The sequence below is a fragment of the Salvia splendens genome, chromosome 20 (assembly GCF_004379255.2).
Source record: "Salvia splendens isolate huo1 chromosome 20, SspV2, whole genome shotgun sequence".
Lineage (NCBI taxonomy): Eukaryota > Viridiplantae > Streptophyta > Magnoliopsida > Lamiales > Lamiaceae > Salvia > Salvia splendens.
In genome coordinates this window covers 24,551,656-24,576,852 of record NC_056051.1, presented here as the reverse complement: position 1 = coordinate 24,576,852, position 25,197 = coordinate 24,551,656, and the positions used below count along the sequence as shown (strand labels likewise).

At 32.7% G+C, this 25,197-nt stretch overlaps 2 protein-coding genes and 1 pseudogene across 2 annotated transcripts; 1 reads left to right on the top strand and 2 right to left on the bottom strand.

Annotated features, from left to right (window-relative positions):
* Nucleotides 1-2,124, top strand: LOC121780975 (ubiquitin-conjugating enzyme E2 28-like). Its single transcript, XM_042178642.1, has 5 exons — nucleotides 1-161; nucleotides 259-337; nucleotides 1,370-1,497; nucleotides 1,607-1,711; nucleotides 1,800-2,124. The coding sequence occupies exons 2-5, from the start codon at nucleotides 268-270 to the stop codon at nucleotides 1,941-1,943; spliced, it is 447 nt and encodes a 148-aa protein (XP_042034576.1). The 5' UTR covers nucleotides 1-161; nucleotides 259-267; the 3' UTR covers nucleotides 1,944-2,124.
* A 16,645-nt stretch (nucleotides 2,125-18,769) lies between these two features.
* On the bottom strand, nucleotides 18,770-20,114 carry LOC121781209 (annotated as a pseudogene).
* Nucleotides 20,115-24,279: 4,165 nt separating this feature from the next.
* On the bottom strand, nucleotides 24,280-25,197 carry LOC121781721 (ethylene-responsive transcription factor CRF6-like). Its single transcript, XM_042179418.1, has 2 exons — nucleotides 25,168-25,197; nucleotides 24,280-24,927 (listed from the first exon to the last, which is right to left on the bottom strand). Exons 1-2 carry the CDS (start codon nucleotides 25,195-25,197, stop codon nucleotides 24,280-24,282), a joined length of 678 nt encoding a protein of 225 aa, XP_042035352.1.

Sequence of the window (25,197 nt, the reverse complement as noted above, 5' to 3'; positions counted from 1 at the left end):
TTAATCATTTATGAGTTTCTTTCTTCCTATAAAACTCATTTCCTCACTCAACAAATATCTCCTCTGCAATTTCATTTTCGTCGTCCACTTTTCTGTGAAAAAGTAATACTAAAACTTTCCCCTCGAATTACGCAGGCAGGAGGATCCAATCTTTCTCTCAGGTACAATTCCAACCCATTTCTGTCTAATTCTTTCCATTACTTTCGAGGAATTCCGCAAGAAAAATTAGATCTGCCTTGTTTTTTTGGGGGATCACAGGAATCGCTTATGGCTTCAAAGCGGATCTTGAAGGAGCTCAAGGATCTCCAAAAGGATCCTCCTACCTCTTGCAGTGCTGGTAATTGTAACTAAATTTCGTCAAAATTTTACATTTTAAACCCATTCACATAAAAAAGATTCGATTTTTAATTTCTGTACATGAGTGTGTTTTTCATTTTTGTTTTTGATTTTGATTTTGATATCTACCCTGTTTTGGGGTTCTAGTAATCTGTTTGATTTTTTTTTGTGGCCTTATGTAATCAATTAATCATTGAGGTGTTTTGTTTCATTTTCTTATTGTGGGATTTTAGTGGTTCTTTTTAAGGCAATTTTGGTGGTTGACTGGTTCTTCTTAGTGCATATGTTTTTCAGTTTTGAGATTGATATGATTTCTTGTTCTGTTTTGATTGTGAAAATTTTACCCAAGTTTAGGAGTTTTTTTTGCCTTGAGGGATGGTTGAGGCCTCTCTCTAAACAGAGGTTTCTTGTGGTTAAGCTTTAGGAAGCTGCATGAAGATGAAAATGTATGTGGATGGCACATTGTTTCTTCTGTTTGCACTGGAGTGTTTGCATTTAATGAATGACATGTCTAATTCACACAGAGTTTGTGTGTATAACAATATGTTAAGTGATTTGTGTGGTTGGCCATCTGTGCCATGCCACATACAAGATATTGAGTTCTTAACAAGTTTTAATTAGGTGAATTAGCACTTTCCTGATCAATTGATGCAGTAGCTGGCACCATTTGCTGATGGTATCCTTTAGTTTAGCATCAATTTGATTAGGATTGGATTGTAACAAGGCTATAGTCTTTAAGGAGTGCGGAAGAGATATCAGATCCTTATGCAAAATCTGTTCTTTGTATGGTCGTGGACTTATTTTCCGTTGCTATTCGTCCAAATCTGTCCAAGTAAAGAAGGTGGACCAGCATTGGATAAATGGCTTTTTGTTCCTCAGCCGTTGAACCACCTACGTTGTCTTGCATTCTCTCCAACCTCCTTTATAGTTTTGCTAATGTTTCACTTGCTAGTTTTCACACTTGAAACTTCAAATTCAACCTCAAGATTTCTAAATGTGAGGTTCGATTTTTCCCATTCTTTGTAATTGGCAGGTCCTGTCGCTGAGGACATGTTTCATTGGCAAGCTACAATCATGGGTCCTCCGGATAGTCCTTACTCAGGAGGGGTTTTCTTAGTTACCATCCATTTCCCTCCAGACTACCCTTTCAAGCCTCCTAAGGTATTGTTTACGTCCACATTTCTTAGGTTCATCGATTATTTCTGAAGTGTCATATCTCACATGATACTCCTTGTGGTGTCTGACATATTCTGTTCGATGAATTCTGCAGGTTGCTTTCAGGACCAAAGTTTTCCACCCAAACATAAACAGCAACGGAAGCATATGTCTCGACATACTGAAGGAGCAGTGGAGCCCAGCCCTAACCATCTCTAAGGTTAGTATGTTTATATATCTACTTTTAACACAATCTCTTGCTCATAAATCCAAATTGCTGAAAGAGTTGGTGTTTGTTTGTGCTTCAGGTGTTGCTTTCCATATGCTCCTTGCCGACAGACCCGAATCCCGATGATCCGTTGGTTCCTGAGATTGCCCATATGTATAAAACTGACAGGACCAAGTACGAGACCACTGCAAGGAGCTGGACTCAGAAATACGCCATGGGCTAACTTTGTGTGGACGAGTGGTTGGCCCGTTTACCTTTGAACATTTTGCTTTCTGCATTTTTATTATGTATCAATCGGTCTAATCTATATTTCAAGTCCTAAATTTGGACTAAAATGACCAGACACATTGCTTTGAACTGTTTGTATGTGTAGTTTATCTATCAATGCGTTTCTATAAGTAAAATCGTGTGCTTGTCATTTAAAAGATGAGAACTTTTATTATATCATGGAGCTAGTAACCTTTTTGGTCCATACTGAAGTCTGGCTTTAGATTTCATACAACATTCCGACTTGCATCGTTGCCGGGGACGGGGTTTGAAGCGTGGGAAACGCGGGCCACGAAGAATTTGACAATATAGTGTGGTGAGATAGCTTTGAGGGTGGATGGATGGATTATAGTTGATGATGTTGTAAACAACAATTGAGACATTGGTAGCAAACCATATCAACATTATTGGAGAGAATAAGAAGCTGACTTTGCTAGTTCCATAACTTTGGAAGACAAATAATGTCACTAAAAGTACTACAGATAGCCACACTACGTGCTCTGAAAAGCAAACAGACAAATCTTAACATAAACATATATCAATATAGTAATCAAAGGATATCACTGTACCAACATAAAAATATGAGTATACCGTTTTCCGTACATCATAAGATCATATTGCATAATGACCATGCAAAATTTTTCATATCAACATATACAATTGTTGTTTTGTTAGTATAATCATAAAATTGTCTTTAATTGTTACCCTCTCCGTCACAATAAATAATCTCATTGGTGGACAACATGGATTTGAATACAAAATTGGTAAAATATTTAAGAGAGAAATAGATAAAGTGGGTAAAGTAGAAGAGAAAAAGAGAAAATGTTGATAAAGCAAGAGAGAAAAAGATTTTAAAAAAAATTAATAATAATAATAAATTGAGAGTCACTATCCATTTTTACAATGAGACTAATTTTGGTTGACCGTTAGAATATATGTTTTGTGAAAAGATAATTTTGAATTGAGAAAGTTGAGTAAAATCTAAAGATTTGAGATATTTTAGAAAAGAGAATGCAAATGAATTTTAGTATAACTGTATTTTTTTAATACATGACATTATTACCTTTATAATAACATTGTATAATGGGTGTGATGCTTTTTTGGCCTTGCTTGCTTGGTGGCTTTTTGCTTGTGGTGTGAGCTTTGGTCGTTTGATTGTTTTTACTTTTGGTTTAACGTTGATGTTTAGTTGTTTAGTTGTTTTTTTTGGGGAATTATTGTTGAACTCTTGCTCACCATCTTTTGGTTTGAGCCTTTTTTCTCATCCAAAAAAAATGGGTGTGGACGGCACGAATTTTATTGAGAAATTAGTAAAGTAAGAAAGAAGAAGAGAAAAAGTGAGAGTAAGAGAAAGAGGAAGAAAAAGTGGAAAAAGTATAAGACCGGAAAAAAAGTAAGTAAAGTAGGTGAGTGAAACTTTCCATTTTTAGCAATGAGACTAATTTTTGTGGACATTCCAAAATGGAAAAAATAATTTTTTTTTGGACGGAGGGAGTATATAATTAAAAAATAATTTTATCAATATAAATATTAGATAGAAAATAATTGGGCAAAAACCTTGTGTGATCTTGGAAGACAGCGATTGAATTCCTTGCAGGGCAGAAAGAACTGCAAATTCGCATAAATATTTGCGAACATAAGAATCACATATAAAATATCAATATATAATATATTCAATTCAATTTTTATGTTGATTTGGGTAAATATCACTAAATGCATAGTTTCTCAAAATATATCGAACTATTGATATGGCAATGAAATGCTCGAAAAAGTCATAAAAACATCCTTGAATTTTCAGCAACATAAAGGGAAGATGGAATTACATAGTTACATGGGGTTGGACATTTTTGTCACATTCGAATAGTTAATGATTTGAATTGTAGTTTAATCTCTAAATTAAAAGCAAATCATGCAATGAATGAATATGATAATAAGTTACCACAAGTTGTAGGAGTAAGAGCTCCATCTCCAATAACCATGCAAGTACCCAAGAGCACTATAATAGTGAGAAAATTATGAGCACAAGTGCTCCTCTCAAGAAAGCCCTTAACCCTAGTCGAAGACAAGCTGTCCGAATCCACTTTGGCGTTGCGAATGGTGAAGTTGGATGTAAAATTAATGTGACGACGAATATATGAGTAGAGAGCGAAGGTCCCTCCCTCCCCATGATCGTTCGCATGCATCACGATGAACACATATTTGATCAATACTAGCAAGGTCGGAGTCCATATGATAAGGCTTAGGGTTCCCAAAAGGTCGTCTTCACAGAGATTAGTGAATCTTGTCGCGGAGAATACGTTCACCGGGGAAGTTCCCAAGTCTCCATACACTACTCCGAGTGATTGGTAGGCTAATACAATGTTCTCCCAATTTGAATATACCTAACCACAAAAAAAACTTCGTTTTAACTAGTTTAAGTAAGAAATTATAAATTAATTAGAAATACCTTTTCTCAAGGGACTTAGCTAAGTTAAGAAGGGACTCTGTCCCAAATTATTGAAGGAATACTATACTTCATCTGTCCCAAATTATTGAAGGAGTATTATTGAAGGAGTACTATACCTTGAGACGAAGGAGTACTATACTTCTTCTGTCCCATACGAGTATGCACTTTTAGTTGGGCACGGGTTATAAAACACAATTAGTAAAGTAAGAAAAAGATAGAAATAAAAAGTAGCTAAAGTATTGTTAGAAGAGAATGTAAATCCCACCTCATTAGAGATTAAAAGAAAAAGTAATTGAAGTATACTCTCGTGGGAAGGACGGAGTATTTTGTAAAAATAGTGTGACGATGAGAAACCCTAAACTGCACTGTTATGATTTATAGTATTATTTTAATAATTTAACACTATTGACTTATATTCTGAAAAAAAGTACTTTATTCTCATTCATCATGTATAATATATTTCGTCTTAATTTTATTGATTGTGGCACTAAAAATATTTATTTGCTTGGGCTATTCGTGGTTATACTTAAATAATATACTCCTACAAACAAACGGATGTGACCCATCTTCTTTATTTTTATCAGCCCACTTCCTTTTCAGGTATCGACCCACTAAAAAACTCAAAATTTGACACTACAACTAAAAAATATTAAAAATTTAAACCATCAACAATAATTAACCAAAATTTTTTTTGTTGTTTAAATCCATTCTTGAGATCGCTTCTCTAACAAAAAAGAGTTGTTTCGACTTTTAACGTGATTATAATTACTTGAAATTATTTGTATTTATTCTCTTTTTTTTGCCAGACAAGCTAAAAAGAGCTTCATATTTTAAGCCACAATTTACGTACTCGACAAACTAAAGTTTCTACTTTAATTTGTCGAATCATTTGCTGGACAAGATTAATTATTTTAAATATTTTATTGATTATGAGATTATAACGTTGAGAAGTTGACGAAAACTTCAGCGATTTCAGCAAAAAGAATGTTGCAAAAGCTAAAGTCGTGTGTTTCCACAAATTTTGACTTCAAATCAGAAGCACACCATGTTGAGACACACACTGTTGGAATTGTTAGCTGTGTACACATAGGATATGAACTTAATTATTTAATTAATAATATTGAATTAGTAAAGTGTTAATAATAAAGTTCATGCACTTATAAAGGCATATATATGGTCATGGAATGTTTGTATTAGCTACAGCCTATATGAAAACTAGGGCTATCCGAATTTTACAAAAATAATAGTTTCGGGCTAGAAATTATCAACCGTAATCCTAAATTTTACGATGTGTTAACCTATCGGGCCAATTGGGCTCGGAAACATTACATAATTTTTTTCACTAGTATAATGCTTTTCCAGATAATTCTATATTTATAACAAACGCATGCCTTATATCTCAATCAATTCATGCATATCTACTAAATTAATTAATGGAATAATTTTAAATTTTTTCATCTAAATGCTAGATTAATTATTAGAGTAAATACATGAAAGTGAAATGGTGAGATAATTGAGATAGATTGAAATTTTGTAATTTAATATTTCAGTTTTAATTAAAGGTTATTTGACATACTAGAATTTGACTAAATTTTATAATTCAAATAGCTAATATATCTTGTCTGACTAGTAATGAAAAAATAAATTTCCTGGTAATTATGATAATATACTTTAGTTAATGGTCCATATAAAGCAAAACCAATCAAGATGTAAAGCCCATTAATAATATTACTTTTACAAAAAATATTTAACGCAATCAAAACATTCCTATATTGGCGGCTGCCTTTTTGTCTTCTAAGCTACGTCCCTTTTCGACAATACTTTTTACATTCTGCTCAATTTTATCAATTACAATAAAGATTTTACAATTAACGAATATTTTTATATATAAAATACTATCCAGTGTTCCTATCTACAACTAAATCTTTGACTTAAATTTCATTAAAAAAAATCAAAGTTACAATTTGCAAGGAAAAGTAATTTTGGCCTGAAAAAGATAGTTGCAGTGGGTATAATCGTGGTCAAATAAATTTTACCTTTCCGATATACTCGATCCAACTCACTGGCAGATGTCTACGTATTACTTTTTTTAGATAATCATATAAGATAGTATAATTGTATCAAAATATTATGTGGTAGATACTTGTTAACAAATTCAGACTCCATGATTTTTCAACTAATTTCGAAAATTGCACATATAATTTTTTTCGACAATCGTATAAGATAGTACAATTGTACCAAAACTTTCTACTATAGATAATTGCGAAAAAAACCAGACTTCATGCTTTTTCAACTAATTTTAAAAGTTGCACGATCGGCCATAATTTGACAAAAAAAATTATGATATTTTTTCAGCAACTTCCCCCTTATATATTAAAATATGATTATAGTAGAGTTTGAGATAGTTGCGAACAAACGTTATAATCATACTTTGTAAATTCGGTTGATGCTTAACCAAATTAACTTAGTCGGACATATCAAGTTAAATAATGTGTAGATGAGACAAAATATATTTCTCAAAATATGTTTCTCATACAAGACTACAAGAGTAGATTACCAATTAAAGTTACACATAAATATTTCATGAGATAAAATAAAAATATAGAGCGTGACCAACGCAAATGGGGAGACATGGGCGGGCCCACTCAAAATATATGGTGATATAAAACCATGTGACAAACTATGATTTGTACTGTTTTTTTTAATATTATGATTAGCAATAAATATGAAACAGCCATTCTCACACGCTTCACGTTCCGGCTTCAGTCAATCGATTAGCACTTTCGAAAAGCGCGCTTCGCTTTCCACGTGTCTTTTTGTTTTTGTTTCGTAAGAAGCGTGTTTGTTTGGAGATAATTATGAAATTGGCGTCAATTTTAAATGTGGTGACTAATCACATATAGTTTTTCCATTCATGTGTTCTATTTGGAACTTTGCACGATGTTTAATTATATCTATTAGTACTTTTTTTGCAATTGGGAGTTTTAAATGAATGTATCATAATATTGGATGTATAGAGCTGTAGAAAAGTTATAAAGTTCAAATTTATTTGCAGTGTTGAATATGTGACTAGGATAGTAATAAGAGGCAATTGCCCCACCTCAATATATTTCACTTATACTAATTTGTTGATTAATTTTTAGAATTTTTTACTTTCCTTTATAAATGTCTAACCTCAAAGTTCTAAATTTTCTTCATGCATTTATTTTTGCCCCTGCTAAATTGAATTCTTGGCTCCGCCCCTGGCGTGGGCTGACTATGCTGGTCATTAATTTCTATTATATGTTTGACATTAGGGGCGGAACTACATATAATGGGGAGGGTTTTAGCCCCTAATGAATCCAAATTTTTTATAAATTTATAGTATAAAGTTTTAAAATATGTTCATATTTTACACATATTATAGTATAAAATCTCGTATTGATAATCTAAATTACTTCAAAAAATTATTTTTAAATAAAATTTTAAAAATTTAGCCTCTACTCGTATTCATTTATGCGTCCGTTCCTGTTTGACATCACGGTACAATTGGTGCATAAATAACATTGATTTAGATCATGATATGCAAAGAACGAATCCATGTCAATAGAGCCACACCCGACCCGATGCTTGAAAATGACTTCTGGCAATAAATCAAACTACGAAGAAAATATTTTCAATTATTAAGACTCAAAAATGAACCTTGCTCTTGAGCGTATATCTGTATATAAATCTGCATCACATGCACGCATAATGCTTTCATATTTGAAGTAGCTATTGTTTACTTTTTTGTTGTTTTCATATACAACCTGTCAAAAATTGGCTTCCTTTCATCCAAATAGTGTAGAAACTGATCCACATTTTTTTCATAGTCATACTCCAAATCTAAGAAATATATCGACTAGATTCACCTAATATCATATGATGAAAAAGGACGACCTCCACATGTGACATAATCTAAATCATGTCCATATATGAAAACTTCAGTAAATAAATTTAGTGTACGTACTTGTGATGTATATGTACACTAATCCATGTAAATGATTAAGTAAAAAATCCACAAAGTTTGACTGCCTATAACATAGACTAATTGATGTGGGTATGCACATATATATCAAAAAACATGACAACCTAATAGTTTTGCATTAAAAATTGTGTCACACACTCCAAATATATACAAACATTTTATTCAATATTTTAAGTCACAATTCTTATATAACATCAAGAATATTCTAGGCACTAAGGAAAACGACACCTTGAAAATAATTTCATTTCAAATATTTCAAATTATCAATGAGACGATATAAAACATGAAAATCATACTAGTTTCTTGTCAAACTTCAGAAAAGGAATTCCTAACTAGTAATTGAGAAGGCATATCATTAGGTAAATGGAAAATCATTATTAATCTTTCAAAATAAAATGGCTAACCTCGTCCTTTTGTTTGCCCTTGCTTTTGTGTCTGTTCGTTTCTTGGTCTTGACATCATCTCTTTTCGCTCTTATTAGGTTAGGACTTGGTGTTTTTGTGCTTTCTGCTAGGGGTAGGACTTTGGTTAGTTGTTGTGTTTTTTTTGGACGTTGGTTGTCGAATAATAGCTTGCCGCAACTACAAGCTTGAGCACGTGTTTTTTCTCAAAAAATCTATCATCTTAATAGAAGAAGACACACCGTCGGGTCCCTTAACTAATTAAGGTGCATTTGTTGTTCTTAACTCCTAATTATAATTAATAAATCCGAGCTAGAGATTGATAAACTCTAATTTAAGAATGGTGAATCCTCAAATTCAAATATATTATGATTAAGCATGGTGTATGATTAAGCAGAGTTATAAATTATACTAATACATTAAAACGTGGCCATTAAATCGACAGTATATTAGTAGTTACAAGCTAGCTTCATGAAATTAACACAAACCAAGAAATTGTGAAAAACGCTAATTGCATTGGGTATAAATTGAATTCTTGAAATATTTGGACATATTATGTCTGAAAATAAAGTATTCTCTTTCTAAATTTATTAGAACGTGCCAAACGTTTTTTCTACGTGAACTGAATTAGGACACTAACTCATAAATCTATATTTTATAGTACTATATTACATTACTCTTAATTTGATAATTACCTTATTATGAATGAACAAATTAGTATTACTATTATTATCTTTTTTTTTGGTAATAAATTTATTTAAAATTAAATGCAGTGCCACATAGGACTCGAACTTGAAACCTTTGACCTCAGGTATTAACCTCTCTACCGCTTGACTAATTCTATCGTATAGCTTTTCCCAAGTTAGATATGAACGAAGGGCAATTTGATAATTTCAGAGCACAAGGAAGTGTGTGCCTTGAGTGTAGGATTTCGAGAACAAAGTTACAGAAATACGTAGGGAGTATATATACATATATACGGCTCCTAAATCTGGAACAAAGTTGATATGTTGTTGATATACTGGCCAAAAAATGAAAAAACTTTTAGGTAGTAGCTACTAAGAATGTTGCATATATTGCCAAAAATTAAGCAATGCAAATTGTCTCTTCTACGCTCTAGCTACAACATTTATGCCTCGTCTGCCCGCTACTGATAGATGATACGAATTTTAATACTAAATTAATAAAATAGAAAAAAATATATAAATATTTTATATTGAAACACTACTAATGAGAGATGAAGTTCACCTTATTAGGTATTAAAAATGGGTAAGTCTAAGTAGACTTGCCCACGGTTCGAAAACCGGCGGTTCCGGTTCGGAACCGCCGGTTCCGGTTTTGGCGGAAGCGGAACCGGAACCGGACCGTGAGGCTATTTCACGGTTCCGGTTCCGGTTCGAAAACCGGGCGGTTCCGGTTCCGGTTCGGAACCGCCGGTTTTCCGGCGGTTTTGGCGGTTCCGGTTTTTGAACCGGCGGTTTCGCCGGTTCAATTATTTTTTTTATTTTTTTTTAAATTTGAAATTTGGCTTTATACAACAAATCGGAACAAGACAATGCATAATTCAAGCACAAATAAGACGAATAAGGAGAAAATGAAATAAATTTTATTGATTTTGAGTTGTAACGGACAACGATACATTACAATTTACAATACATAAGTATACAATACAACAATATACAACAATGTAATATAATTTACAAGTGTCGTCGGCTCGTCGCCTCGTCGGACTCGGAAGGTAAATTAAAAAAAAATGAAATGGGGGGAAAAAGGAAAAATTGAAAAGGGCTTGAGATCAACTTAAACTTTCAAAGTTAAACTTTTCAAATTTAAGTTGAGTTGCCTAAGTATCCACAATTTTATTGAGGAATCAAAGCCCACGTAGTTCTCTTACCTTGGGATCAACCCTTTTTTCTTGCAAAATGTTGCCCATTTTCTAAGCAAACACATATCAGCACGCTATATACACTGATACACATTGCTGCATTTCTAATAGGGGCAATTTGATCTACCAAAGCAATCAATGCATCTCGAACACACATAGTCAGAACATTATTCAAGCATCTAGCATGGAAAAAATCAGAACAAACTATCTATTAGTACTAATTTTTTCCATGCTAGATGCTTGAATAATATTCTGACTATGTGTGTTCGAGATGCATTGATTGCTTTGGAAGATCAAATTGCCCCTATTAGAAATGCAGCAATGTGTATATAGCGTGCTGATATGTGTTTGCTTAGAAAATGGGCAACATTTTGCAAGAAAAAAAGGTTGATTCCGAGAAAAAATTTCATAGATCATTCAGGATGCGGCTAAGTTGTACTTGAAGATCATTAAAATATATTCCGCATTTGATATTTATCAAATGGGGAATATATTTTAATGATCTTCAAGTACAACTTAGCCGCATCCTGAATGATCTATGAAATAGGGGGGAAAAAAATTTTGAAAAGGGCTTGAGCTCAACTTAAACTTTCGAAGTTAAACTTTTCAAATTTAAGTTGAGGTGCCTACGTATCCACAATTTTATTGAGGAATCAAAGCCCACGTAGTTCTCTTACCTTGCTTACCTTTTTGGTCGGCAGTGCTCGCCGTTCACCGCCCCCGTCGACTCATTGCTAATGTTGAGTGCTATCGCTTCTGACCTCGTCATCGCCATCGGAAGAAAATTCATCAATAACGGATCTCCGAGATGGCCTCTTGGCCTTTCCCTTTCCCTTATCAACACGACCTTCTCGGGATGAAGACATATTGGAATGGTATGTAGAAATGTAGAAATATGGAATAATATATTTTTTTTGTTTTAGTAATTGAGAAAGAAAGACAACTTATAGAACTACGGGAACAAGTATAACTGTATAAGTGTATAACAATGCGTAATAAGAGTAGCACTTGCGTAATTAAATGGAAGCACAATAGCACAAATGAGAAATTGGAGACAAAGAGAGAGAATTGGGAGATTGAAGAGAGAAACTCTTATTAACACAAGAGTGGGGTGAATGTAAATGAGGATAGAGGGGGGTATTTATAGAAAAAAATGAGGGGGAAAATGGAAGAATTCGAATTTGAAATTTTAAAAAAAAAAAAATTGAAATTTCACAAAACCGGCGGTTTTGGCGGAAAACCGCCGGAACCGCCGGAACCGCCGGTTTCCGAAATAAAACCGCCGGTTCGGTCAACGAACCGTCTGCAAAAGCTGCTCCATTGTCGCCTCGTGCTCCGCGCCGCCTCGAAAGCCACTAAACCGGCGGTTCCGACCGGTTTGGAAGATCAGCACCGGCCCCCATCCCTCTGCCTCGATTTAAGCGCCGGAACCGGCGGTTCCACGGTTAACCGCCGGTTCCGAACCGTCCCGAACCGCCGGTTCGGTGACGGTTCCGGTTCGAAATATCTTGAACCTGAACCTGACCGCGAACCGAATTGCGACGGTTCCGGTTCGGGAATATTGCGCCGGTTCCGGTTCGGCGGTTAACCGCCGGAACCGGAACCGGTGGGCATGTCTAAGTCTAAGCGGCCATATTATGGCTGGCCATAATAGGATATAATCGTCAGTATACATAAGAAATAAATAATAAATTAATAACTCTATTTAATGTCTTGTGTGCTTTTACAAAATAACCCTTTTCTCAATCAAATTAATATACTATTAAATTATCTAACTGATTATGGGAAATGGCGTCTGGGAAGTGGAGTTGGAGGCATAAAAATTAATTTTAACTTAATCTTTAGTTTAGCCTAATTGATGTATATTTAGACACTTTCATCCTACCGTTTAAAAACAAAGAACTTATAAATTAAGTTATAATATTATATTTCAGTATTATCAGTTATTTTAAATATATATATTATAATATCTGCATTGAGTAAGATACTATATTAATTATATTTTTTATACAGGTGTTACGTGTGTATAACTAATCAATATAAAAACTATAGTACAGTGGAGTGAATAGTACTTAAATTGAGAAGTTGTTTATAGTAATACTAAGACTTCCTTTCAATTTTGTAGTAGAAGTTTATTGTATCACACCTAATAATATTTATAAATAAAATGTCTCACACTTATGAAATTATTAATCATATTATTTATATTCAAAATATTTTAAAATTTGTTCATATATCAATTTAGATACTTATGGTTTTTGAGCTTATAAAATTATAACTTATGTTTATCATGGTTTTTTACCCTAGACCATCTCCAATCATACACCAAATCTCATTTTTTATGTAAATACTCCATATTCTACTACATAAGTATTTAATATTTGAGGATAGATTAGTCTTTAAAAATTGTTACTCTCTAGGTGCATAAATTTCAACTATTAAGCATTAATTGCACAAAAGTTTAATAATATTTTAAGATTATGGCTGGCCATAATATGGCCATTTAGCATCACTCATTAAAAATTTATCAAAGATAAAAAAAATGCTAATATTTGTGGACAGAGAAATATGTTAGTTTCTCTTTAGAGATGACCTAACAACGAGTGAGTATTCTATATCGACTATCTCAACTTCGAATCTCATTAAAATCTATAGTTCATGTCGGCTAATAGAGAAAATTAAAAGAGAAAAGGGATCATAAATCTATTGGTTTCTAAGGTGGTTAAAATTTCGATGTTTAAATAGGCCCCAAGTTTGGTGGGTGTCGTGTGACACATGTACAAGTGGTTCGCATCTATGTATAATATACATACATATCACAACATTAAGGACCACAAAATTTGAAAATTAATGTTCGAAGACATATGTTTCAAACAAAATAAAAGGTAATTTGCACACAAATTTAAGTCAAACAATTTGAAAGAGGTAATTTGTTAATATTTCTTACACAAGTAATATGTAACCTATTTCTTAGAAATTTTTCTAGAGAAAAGAAAAAAATTATTGTCCTTATTATAGCCAAAGCTAGATAGAGGAATGGCCCCAATAATTAAGTTTCTAGAGATATTCTAGTAAATATATAGTACAATATTTTTTCTAATATTATTATTTAACAAATGAAACTATGCCATGCTAGAGCTTTAACCTTATATAACTAATAATAATATTTTTTCTAATATTATTATTTAACAAATGAAATTATCCCATGCTAGAGCTTTAACCTTATATAACTATTAATTTCTCTTTTCTTTCTATTCTTATTTGTTTTAAGATTAACATAAAATGTGATGAAATATAAAACTTGAAAATACCATAATATTATCTTGAATAGACCAAAAGAATTTGTATGATTGATTTCCACAATAACTTTATCCAAAAGGAGGTAACATATCACGTGATGAAGAACATCATGACCGAACCACATTAAATTAAAATTGACATTAGTCGAATTATTTACACTTGGGAGTAGAAAGTACACTCAAATAATAAAACTTACAATAACTACTTAGAGCAAATGATTGCAGCATGATTTTACCCAATCTTATTGTCGACATCTTTGCTCTGCTTTAAAATAAATCAACGCACCATATTTTGACAGATGGAATAATCTCCTAAGCCATGCACACTTTTTGATGCTGGTGGAAACCTTTACTATTTTTTTCATTAATTCTTTTAGGATTTTGCTTTTCATTATTTACCGCATATTCAATGGATACGCTTTCTATATACAGCACATCCACTTTTCATCTAGGCTCTTATATTTTCTACTTACTTTGTCCACAATTAATTGCCATGACCTAACTTGACTTGGATTTTAAAATATAGTAAAATATAGATGGAATAAGTTAGTTAATATAATTTCTATTTTTATATATTTTTTTCCGTTTTTAAAGAATATGCACTTTGTAGTCGTCACTAATTTTAATGTAAAATTGGTAAAGTAAGAGAGAGGTAGAGAGAAAAAGTAAATAAAGTATTGTTAGTGGAGAATGAGTCTCACCTCATTAAAGAGAAAGGACTTTCCAAAATTGGAAAATGCATATTCTTATGGGACGGACTAAAAAGGAAAGAGTATATATTCTTGAGGGACGGGGGGAGTATTAATTATATATATTAATAAAATGTGAGTATGATAAGGGTTGTCAGTATCAATTAATCGTGGATGGACAAAAAAAATTTATAAGTACTACCAATTAATCTGTGAACAAGGGAGTAGATAAAATATGGTAGCATGTGAAAACCAATACCTGAAATACAAGTCTGAAAACAATATCACATAATATTTTTTTGTTTTGATTGATATAGTATATTTTGTGTTGTTTTGTTTCACATTCCCTCTATCCCTTAAGAATATGCATTCTTTCATTTTAGTCCGTCCCACAAGAATATGCACTTTCTAATTTTGAAAAGTCTTTTCTCTCTAATGAGGTGGGACTCATTCTCCACTAACAATACTTTATTTACATTTTTTCTCTACCCCGTGCCGACCCCAAAGTGTTCTTACTTTACTAATTTTACATTAAAACTCGTGCCGACCCCAAAGTGCATATTCTTTGGGGAAGGAAGGAGTATTAAGGTAACCTCCCAATTATTCATGACGTACTTTGAATTGTAAGGCCTTTCGTGTACCTTTTACTATCCTATAAATAAATGAGTTTGTGAGAGGAGAAATACACATAAACATCAAAGCATTATTTTCTTTATAGCTCTCTACATCTCAATGTATGCATTTTAGAAATATTGTATTGCTCAGTTATCAACTTGACGTAAGTTAGTGTCTACAAGTTTAAGTTGTTAAGTTTTACTGAATATAAGGAAAGTCGTTTGACGTTACGCCAATCCGTGAGCAGTAGCCGATTCGTATCTCATCTTAGAGAAAGAGGGATATCTCGGTTCCACTTAAAGAGGACAATAGTTTAGTTTCGTGTAACATTTATCGAGTATTATTTAATTTATTTTAGTATTGTTATTATTTAGTATTAATTTGAATAGTGATAGAGCGATGGTATGCTTGGCCAGTATTGAGCCACGGCAGCGCCGCCGTTACATATAATGTAACGAAATGTGGCAGGAAGATTGATATATACTACACCAAATTTTGTACAAAATATAATGATTTATAAATTTGTCTTTTCTTCTACTATATCTTCGTGCAGGAACAAAAAACCAAAAATGAAAATGAAAGAGCTTTCTTTCTGGATAATAGTTTTCGGGAAAAGCTTTCACCAATATTATTGCAATATTTATTCCTTCATGTTGTCTCCATTGAATTTCGAAATATGAACCCAGAATATCTATGTGGTCCTAGAACTTTGGAATAAATGATATCCTATTTTAAATTTCCTTCATTTTTAGGGCAAATCACAAATGCATATATATAGTCTATTTCACTAAGGATCTTGATTTTGAGGTAGAATTTATATCTCGGTTTTAATAGGATTTAATTAAGCAATGTTAGTATTTTATAATATTTTTATCTATAGACATATTTTTCATTATTTAAATTAAAAATAATAAATTTTGATTTTCAAAATTTGAAAAATAAATCCAATTAATCTATTTTGTTAAATTTACATTGGAGGAGTTTTAAAAGATATATTCACATGTGTTAACAATTTGTGAGCATCATTTTTATCCATGTTTTATGACATTTATTTTATTTTATATATTTAGATTTATTTTAATATAGTATTAAACATTCAAATTTTGAATTATAATTTTATTCGATTATATAATGTTATACCAAAAATGAACTTAATGTTTTTATATAAATTGGATAGTTAATGACACAAAAAGTAATTTTTGAGGAATTAGAATCAAAATAAATGTATGAGACAAACTAAGCATCGCCAACATAGAATAAACGAGAACAATGCTCACATAAAATATGTACAATATCATTTTTTATATTTATCTCATAAATTCATAAATCATAATTGCATTCTTCTTACTTTTCCTTTAGAATATGTTAATGCAAATTTAGATAAACATTAACTTTTCACTCCTTTTCTTTTATTTGTAAAATAGATTGTATGCTAATCATGGTGAGAGACACTGGCTGCCAATCCACTAGACAAATTTCTTCCTTAACTTCCCATAATTCACATCAATTCAATTCAAACATCATAAATTTCACTGCTGTCTATCAAACTTGTATAAATAATGTTACATCATCCAATATTCTACTAGTATTTATTAGCAATTACATTTCGACACTAGTCACACACTAAAACTATCACATATTCTTTCACATTATAGCTGGTAGAGTAGCAGAGCATAGACTAAAAGTATCAAGTATACAATCAACAAAATTCAAACTATAAATATTTACCATCTATAGAGAAATTAGCTCCATGATTAATTGAATGTAGCTTTTACCAAAATGTGAATTAATTTTTTGTGAAGAATCTGGAGGCCTCCATCACCTCTTTACAACTCATGACTCATGTCATATTCCACTCAAAACATCATAAAAATTGACCATATGTTAATTTTCTTCTTCTGTTTCTGGGACAAGATCCGATACATCGACCCCACCTCCCAAAAAAATGAAAAAAAAATAGATCAATATAGAAAATATCACTTCTCTGTATAGCTATTTTAGAAAAAAAAAATAAATTAGCGTTACAAATTATTTCTATTGCGGATTTGCATTCAGCTTATAAAAAGACAATATTAATTTTAATATAAAACTGTGGAGATGGGAATGAGAGAAAAAAATAGTTATAATATTGTTATTATTAAATGAGACACAATTTATTAGAAAGAAAAACATATAAACAATAGTTGATCACTTACTTTTATAGATGATCCAAAAATGAAAAAATGAACTATTGATTGTCAACGGATATTGTAATAATACTTTTTGGATTAGTTGTCTATAAAATTATAAAATACACTTATATTTTAGTTTGTCCTTCATCTTTCAAAATTTTTGACAAAATTTCAAAAATTCTCAATACTCCCCCGATAAATATTTTTCCCAGACAAATGTAATGCTAAGTTGTTGGACATGTATAAAATTTTGGGTAATATTTATTAATAATAATGTAAATGTGCAACAATGTAACAACGTGGATGACAACACAACATCATTTTGAGCATACGAAACTAAAAATAGAACTACTAGTCTAGTACAATACAACAAATTGGTCAAATAAAAAAATTCAAAATTTTTGAAAATTCGTATTTATCATTTAAATTTTAAATATACAGAATAAACCAGAACGTAACAAAAGTCATAACTTTATAGTCCCAGAGTACCCTACTTTTTTCTGATTGTATTTCAAAATTAATGTCATCTGAAATTGTTAGATACCTTTATTAATATATAGAGTTGTGTTGCTACTTCATTTCTATAATTATAGTATATAATTGATTTAAATTAAATGCATGCAGCAACAGGTTTGAATTACGAAATCGTCAACGCATTGTCAAATCATTCATACAGTTATGTAACGAACAGTTGCAAAAAAAGTGTCGAGACATAATCATTAGAGTGATGGTGTTTGTACCTGTCGAAATGTGACCTATTCTCTCTGCGCGTGATACTTGTTTTCTCACTCTATTACATACACTGATACACACCATTTAATTCCATTTAATTTGATTTACATAATTATGGTGCACTAACATGATTACGACCTTTCCTTTTCGCCCTACATAAATTCTATTATTTGAGTGAAATCCAAGTTATTGATATATATGGTCCGTCTTCATTATTTTTTTATGAGCCCACAATATCATCAAACCCTACAAATAATTTAATTCACTTTTCATTTATTATTCCTTAATTATCAAAATTATTTATGTTGTCAAGCCTTCATTTTTTGGGAAAGTACAAAACAATACGCCCTTTACAAAATTTTAAATATATTTAATTTAATTTAATTACTAGTACAGTATATAATAAAATGTTTCTTCTTACACCTTTAATGCAATATTGTGTGCTAAAATTATAATATGGAATAGTATCATCACAAAAGGAAATTACTAAGAACTCTCCTAACACAAAATGAATGGAAAAAATTGCACGTGAATCTTGAGACACATACTCCATTTTATTGGTTAAACTCACTCATTCCTCAAATTTAATATCAGTAAAACAAATAATTTAGCTACTAACTGTAGTTACTACTATAAAATAAATAAAATACCAACATTAGCCGGAAAAAAAAAAAACAAAATTTGCCCATGGATTGGCAATTTTCCGACTATGTTCACACATTATTTTGATTCACCATCACATGTCTTGAAAATAATCTTCGACATCGAGCGAACCGAGTTGTTGAAACGAATCCTTAACATCTCCGAGCTCCACCTTCTGCTTGTAAGCCGCGTCAAGCGACGGAAATTTATCAATCCTCATCGTAAAATCGTCGCAAAAGCCCGGGATATCCCCGAACAACTGGTCCTCTAGAGGGTGAAAGTTGAAAAAATCATCAAGGAACGGAATGTCCGTCGACAAATAATCGAGTACAGCACTCGTTTCTCCTTGACACTCCTCCACCTTCGAACCAAAACAAACCGGACCGGTCCGGCTTTGTTCATCAATCAACAAACACGGCAATGTCTCTTTTTTGACCACTTTGTTGACCAGGACGGACCGGTCCGATTCAGTAAAGTCACTCGACTGACTACTCAGACCGGCCGGTTCGGTGTAGTCACTTGACTGACTGAACCGGAAAACAGAGACTGGAGAGGTGAGATTGTGCGATTCATCACCGGAGTCATAGCCGGAAACCGACGCCCGCCTCTTTAACGGGCGGGGCGGTGAAATTGGTGAGCGCGTCGGGGCCGCGGAGCTTCACGGCGGCGTTTGTCGTAGACCATGGCGGCCTCCTCTGGCAGTGTCGTAGGTTCCGAGCCAGAGCCTCACTTTCCGACAAGGGTCTCTTATCTCTGCCGCCCATTTCCCCCACGGCCGCTGCCGAACGCCTCTGAACTTCCTCGCGCCGCAGCTCGACGCCTGCTTTGGCGGTTAATCGGCTTGGGATTCGGCTTGAGGTTGACTTCTGCGGTTGCTGTCGTTTCCATTCTGATTTCTGTGATGTGTTTCTTGATTCTTTGGCGGCGGAAGACGCCGTCGTCGGAGGAGGAATCGGTGGCGTAGGGATCGGTGACGGAGATTCGGATGGTTTTTTGCGGCGGCGCTGGAGCTCCGGTGGTGCTTTCTTGGGTTTTGCGGCGGCGGTTTGATGATTTTTGTGGTGGTTTTTCGGTGCTCTGTGTATTTCGGTGGGTATAAAATGGCTTCCTCCATTGAGAAATTATGCTTTGATTATCACACAAATGAAGCAATGGGAGTTTTGTTTTCTAATAGAGATGGAAAAAATGTGACAAGTAAAAGGGAGAGATGTGAAAAGATATTTTTAGAGAGAAGAGATTCAAGAGAGTGAGGTTTTATTGAGTTTTCACAGTGAATTGTACTTATAGCCAGGATATCTGAATCGGGTAACGCCAAACACTGCGAAGATCAATATGTTAATTTTTCAAAAAAAATCATTGCTGTAAAAATATGGAATTAAATAAAATTTATTTGAGTCTAAAAGGAATCAATCGGAAAAGTCAGAGGTAGAAAACGGGCGGAGGAGATAAGGATTCCGGCAGAAAAACCGGGTGGCCGCGTCCGGCGAGGATACCGTGCCGACACGTGGACGAGTGGGCCCCGGCCGCGGGTGTTTTTTAAACCTCGAAGTACGTGTGGGCGGTCACGTTGCCCCACTTAAATGGAAAATGCAATTAAAATTTTAACAACGGATGAAAAAGAAAATAGTAAGTGACATTTATTAGTGAGGAGTATAATATCTGTTTATAGAGGAGCAGAAGCGGTAGTTTCTGAAGCACTTGGTAATAGCTGTTAAATTTTAATAGTGGGATGGTGCGGTTATTCTTCTCTCATGATTTTGTATTGATATTTTTTAGAAGTAAATGCTGTTAAAATAAGTAATTACAGCATGAATAACGTGGCTGGCACATAGGATTCGACGCCATTATAATTGGGTTTTGTACGGCCCTTTGGGTTTTACCCTGTTTTCTAGTAATTCCAACTCTCGAGATAGTTACCTACCCACGGACTTAACCAGGTGTATCCACCATGGTTAAACGAAACGGACCCGGAATTCTGGTTTCGGATACACAATCCGGTGTTTTCTTGGTTGAATTGGAACCGGCGCATCGGTTTTTATTGTTTCAAATTTTTAGTTTGTAAATTTGAATTTTTAAATAACAAAATTAATAAATACTATAAGATTTTAATTTTAAACAAAATATTAATAAATACTACTACTACTATAAGAATTTTTATACTCCATCTGTTTTGACTATCTCTCGTGTTTCCTACTTCAAAAGTATTATTGTAATGTCTTTTGTATATTTCGGTATATATGACAATACAAGGTCTCATTTTTTTAAAAAAAATTAAGTAATGAATTTCACGATTAATATAAATTATTATATTATAAAATTAATATAAATAAAAGAAGACATTCATTTTTCACCAACTTTTTCATATTTCTTAATAACTTGAATGAAGTCAAAACAAGACATTCTATCTCACAGGCATGGATTTCTTTTTTCTAAACTCTTGTAAATAGTCTGCAAATTACATTAATAAAGAGTTAAATATGCTTGAAATTACTAGATTAAACGTACCTATAGAATTATTTATTAATATGTGTTCTTTGCTGGAGTACTTGCTCCATAAATAAGTCAACACAAAAGAAACTCTAGTAAAGTGATACCACAGCCAACATACTTATCACTAATTATGATATGACGATTAAAATATTACTACTAGTATTTTATTACGGGACAATTTAGAAAGTAATTAATATGATTCAATCCATATATAAATTGCCATGGTAAGAAATAAAACGGCAACAAAAGAGGAATTTGTTAAACTTTAAATTTGAATAGATGAAATTTTAAAGTATGTGGAAGAGGGGCGGTGTGAAAATCTTATCTCCACACCTAACTAAGAAATAAATTGGGAAACAACTACACCTTGTTTTATAGTATGTCATTACTGATTCAGTCGCATAACAATTGTGTGGGCACGTTAAATTAAATGGAAAGATAATTTCGTATCATAGGTATATAGAAGTGGACTATACAATTCCCTATGAATGAAAAATAAGGAATCAATTTAATTCAATTATTTATCATTGTATAATATTATTGTGATTGTGCACATAAATATAATTAAAGTTCGGAATTTGTAGAAATGTTGAAATATATTTTTGTGTACAAAGAACCAATTTCAACATTTCCTATAAAATTCGAACCTTGAATGCATCCTTGCATGTATTATAGTATGTGTTTTAGACAAAGTTAGGCTAAAAACACATTTTAAATATAGGAATGACAAAGTGTAAAACTGATAAATTTTGGAACATGTATTATAGAATTCTCTGAAATGTGATGAATTAAACAAGGACTCATCGTTCGCTACTAATATCCTGGAAATGGACTAATAAATTTAAAGCTAAAATTAGTAAAATACGTATAGAGATGAAAAACAATATTCAAATATTGTTAATTGTAAACTACTACTTCTTCCGTCCATATTACTTGAACTTTTCATTTTATGCCGTTTATTTGGGATGGAATTTTCAATGTAATTAAATTAGTATTTGAAGTGTAATGAGAAATCACTTAATAATAGAATATTTAATTAACTCTAATATGTTTAGTAAATATTATGTATCATAATTCTTATTTAAAATATAAATAGTGTAAGTTGTTTGGGATGAACCGAAATAGACTAGTGCGAGTAACATAAGAGATGGTGCAAAGGGAATATATAATTTTGAGTTTGAATAATATTTTTCCACACAAACTTGACGAAAGGTTAACCAATTCCCTTCCCTCAAATCGTTATCTATGAAAAAGACGAAGCTATATGCAATCAAAGTAGTTAAACATAATTATTAAAATTGTCAACGCCTTCCAAATATTTAAAAGGATTTTTAGCATTTTTTTTATTTTCACAGTGGAACGTTAGTATACTCCGCATGATACTTGTTTTCACATTAACCTCTTATTTCAATCTATTGTCAACTGAAAATTTTGTACTACTATTTAATTTAACTTTGGTGCTTAATTAGGGTCTTAACAATTATTAGAACCACATGCCCCACATAAATTCTCTTATTGGAGTGAAATGTAAGTTATTGATCCTCTTCATTAAATTGTCGTATAGCATTAATATCTATCATTCCCTACAAATAAATTAGGGAACAAATAATATAAACTCTCTCGAATATAAAAGATACAGTCCTTCAACTTTACACTTGCAACTTGCAAATGCCAATTTGTCAAATATCGTCGCTAAATCTTTTATTACCATAAAATTAATTTTGAAGTATCATTGAAACTTATTGTTTATCCCATTTCAGGTTTTAGTTTACCATTGGAGACGGTTTAAAATCCTAATTTCGAGAAGATTCATGTGAAATTAAGAAAATGACAAGTTTCATACATCATTAGTAAAATATAGTACTTCACCCGTCCCCAAAGAATATTCACTTTGTGTTCGGCACGGGTTTTAGTGCAAAATTGGGAAAGTAAGAGAGATGTAGAGAAAAAAGTAATTAAAGTATTGTTAGTGTAGAATGGACCCCACCTCATTACAATGAAAAAAATTCCAAAATTGGAAAGTGCATATTCTTGTGGGAGGACTGAAAATGAAAGATTGCATATTCTTGTGGGACGGAGGGAGTATTATCAAATACTCCCTCTGCCTCACAATAGGAGTCACTCTTATTGTGAGCACGAGTTTTTAAAAATATAAATAATAGTGTGTTGAAATAGTTAGTGAAATATGTGACCTATTTTTTATATTGGTTTTATAATAAAATTGTGAGTGAGGTGAGTTAGTGAAATGTAGGACCTACTTCCCATTTATGGTAAAAATGAAGTATGACTCTTATTGTGGATAGACCAAAATGACCAAATGTGATTTTTATTGTGAGACAGATGGAGTAGTATGAAGTAAGTTACTTTTCATAAGTCAAAAATGTTATTAGTTGATTAAGTATTTATTTTAAATGATGGTTGAAAAAGCAATAGAATGTCGAAAATATTATTTTTATTAACTTTATAAATGATAATTATATAAAAAATAGGAGTAATAATGAGATAAATAAAATTACTTATACACCCATTTATGTTCAGATCTTTGAAACATGATTTTTTTATAGACTAACGAAGTACAAATTTAATTTTTCGAAGACTAAATTTTGAAGTTCACCAAGTTATTATTACTATCACAAGGAATAAGCACACAAGATATTTTAAAAAACGCACGAGAGGTTGAGATAACAAATCCATTTTATTTATGATGGAGATAGCATTACATTAGATCTAATTAGCTACTACTAACTATACTTGATCGATTAAACAAATTACAAACCGACAGTCGGAAAAGAAACAAAATTTGCCATTTAATCGGCAAACCGACTATGTTAATTCATCAAACATATACTATATGATTTCTCGAACATTGATGATAAATTTATAATGATAACAATGCATCACCGCCGTCGAAACCGCTCATGTCTTCAAAATAATCCTCAATATCGAGTGAGCCAAGTTATAGTAATCGCCGCAAAAACTCATTCCATTCTTGAACAAATGCTCTACTTGCGGCTCAAAGTCGAAGAAATCGTCGAAAATCAGAATGTCCGTTGGCAAATAATCACTCGAGTAATCGGGCACTATACTCGTTTCTGCTTCACACACCTCCATATTATAGTTATGAATCGGACCGGCCTCACATTTCGACCGGCCAATAAACACACCCTCTAATCCAACCGAGTCAAAACTAATCTCTTCATTCACATACTCCAGAACCGGCCCGGTCGGACCGGGTTCAGTATAGTCAATTTTTAGACCGGCCGGTTCAGTGCTAGTACCAAAACTAGTCTCTTCTTTCACACACACTGGGCCGGTCTGACTGGGTTTAGTAAACTCACTACATTGGCTAATTAATCCGGCCGGTTCAGTGGTATTGAACAGGAGAACCGAAACCGAAGAGGAAGCAATATGAGAAGACTCGTAAGTGGAATCATAGCCTGAAACCGATGCCACATTACTCTCCGGCGGCGGCGCGGTGAAGTTTGTGAGAGCGTTGGGGCAGTGGAGCATGATCGCGGCGTTGTCGTAGACCATGACAGCCTCCTCGGCGGTGTCGTAAGTTCCCTGCCATAGCCTAACCGGTTGGAAAAAGGAATCATAAATAGCCGCTCATCATTCATTACAGTGGAGTTCCTAGATTGTGTATAGTTTCTATGTGTGTAGAGTTCCAATCCTCATTGATTGGTGTATTAAACGAGACTCAAATATCCCTATAAATACTAGGGTGATGAGCATATCAAAGACACAAGAAAAAATACACAACAATTTCTTCCATTTCTATTTTCTACTTGCAATATGACTTACCAATCTGTGAATGCCTCTCTCGATTACCAT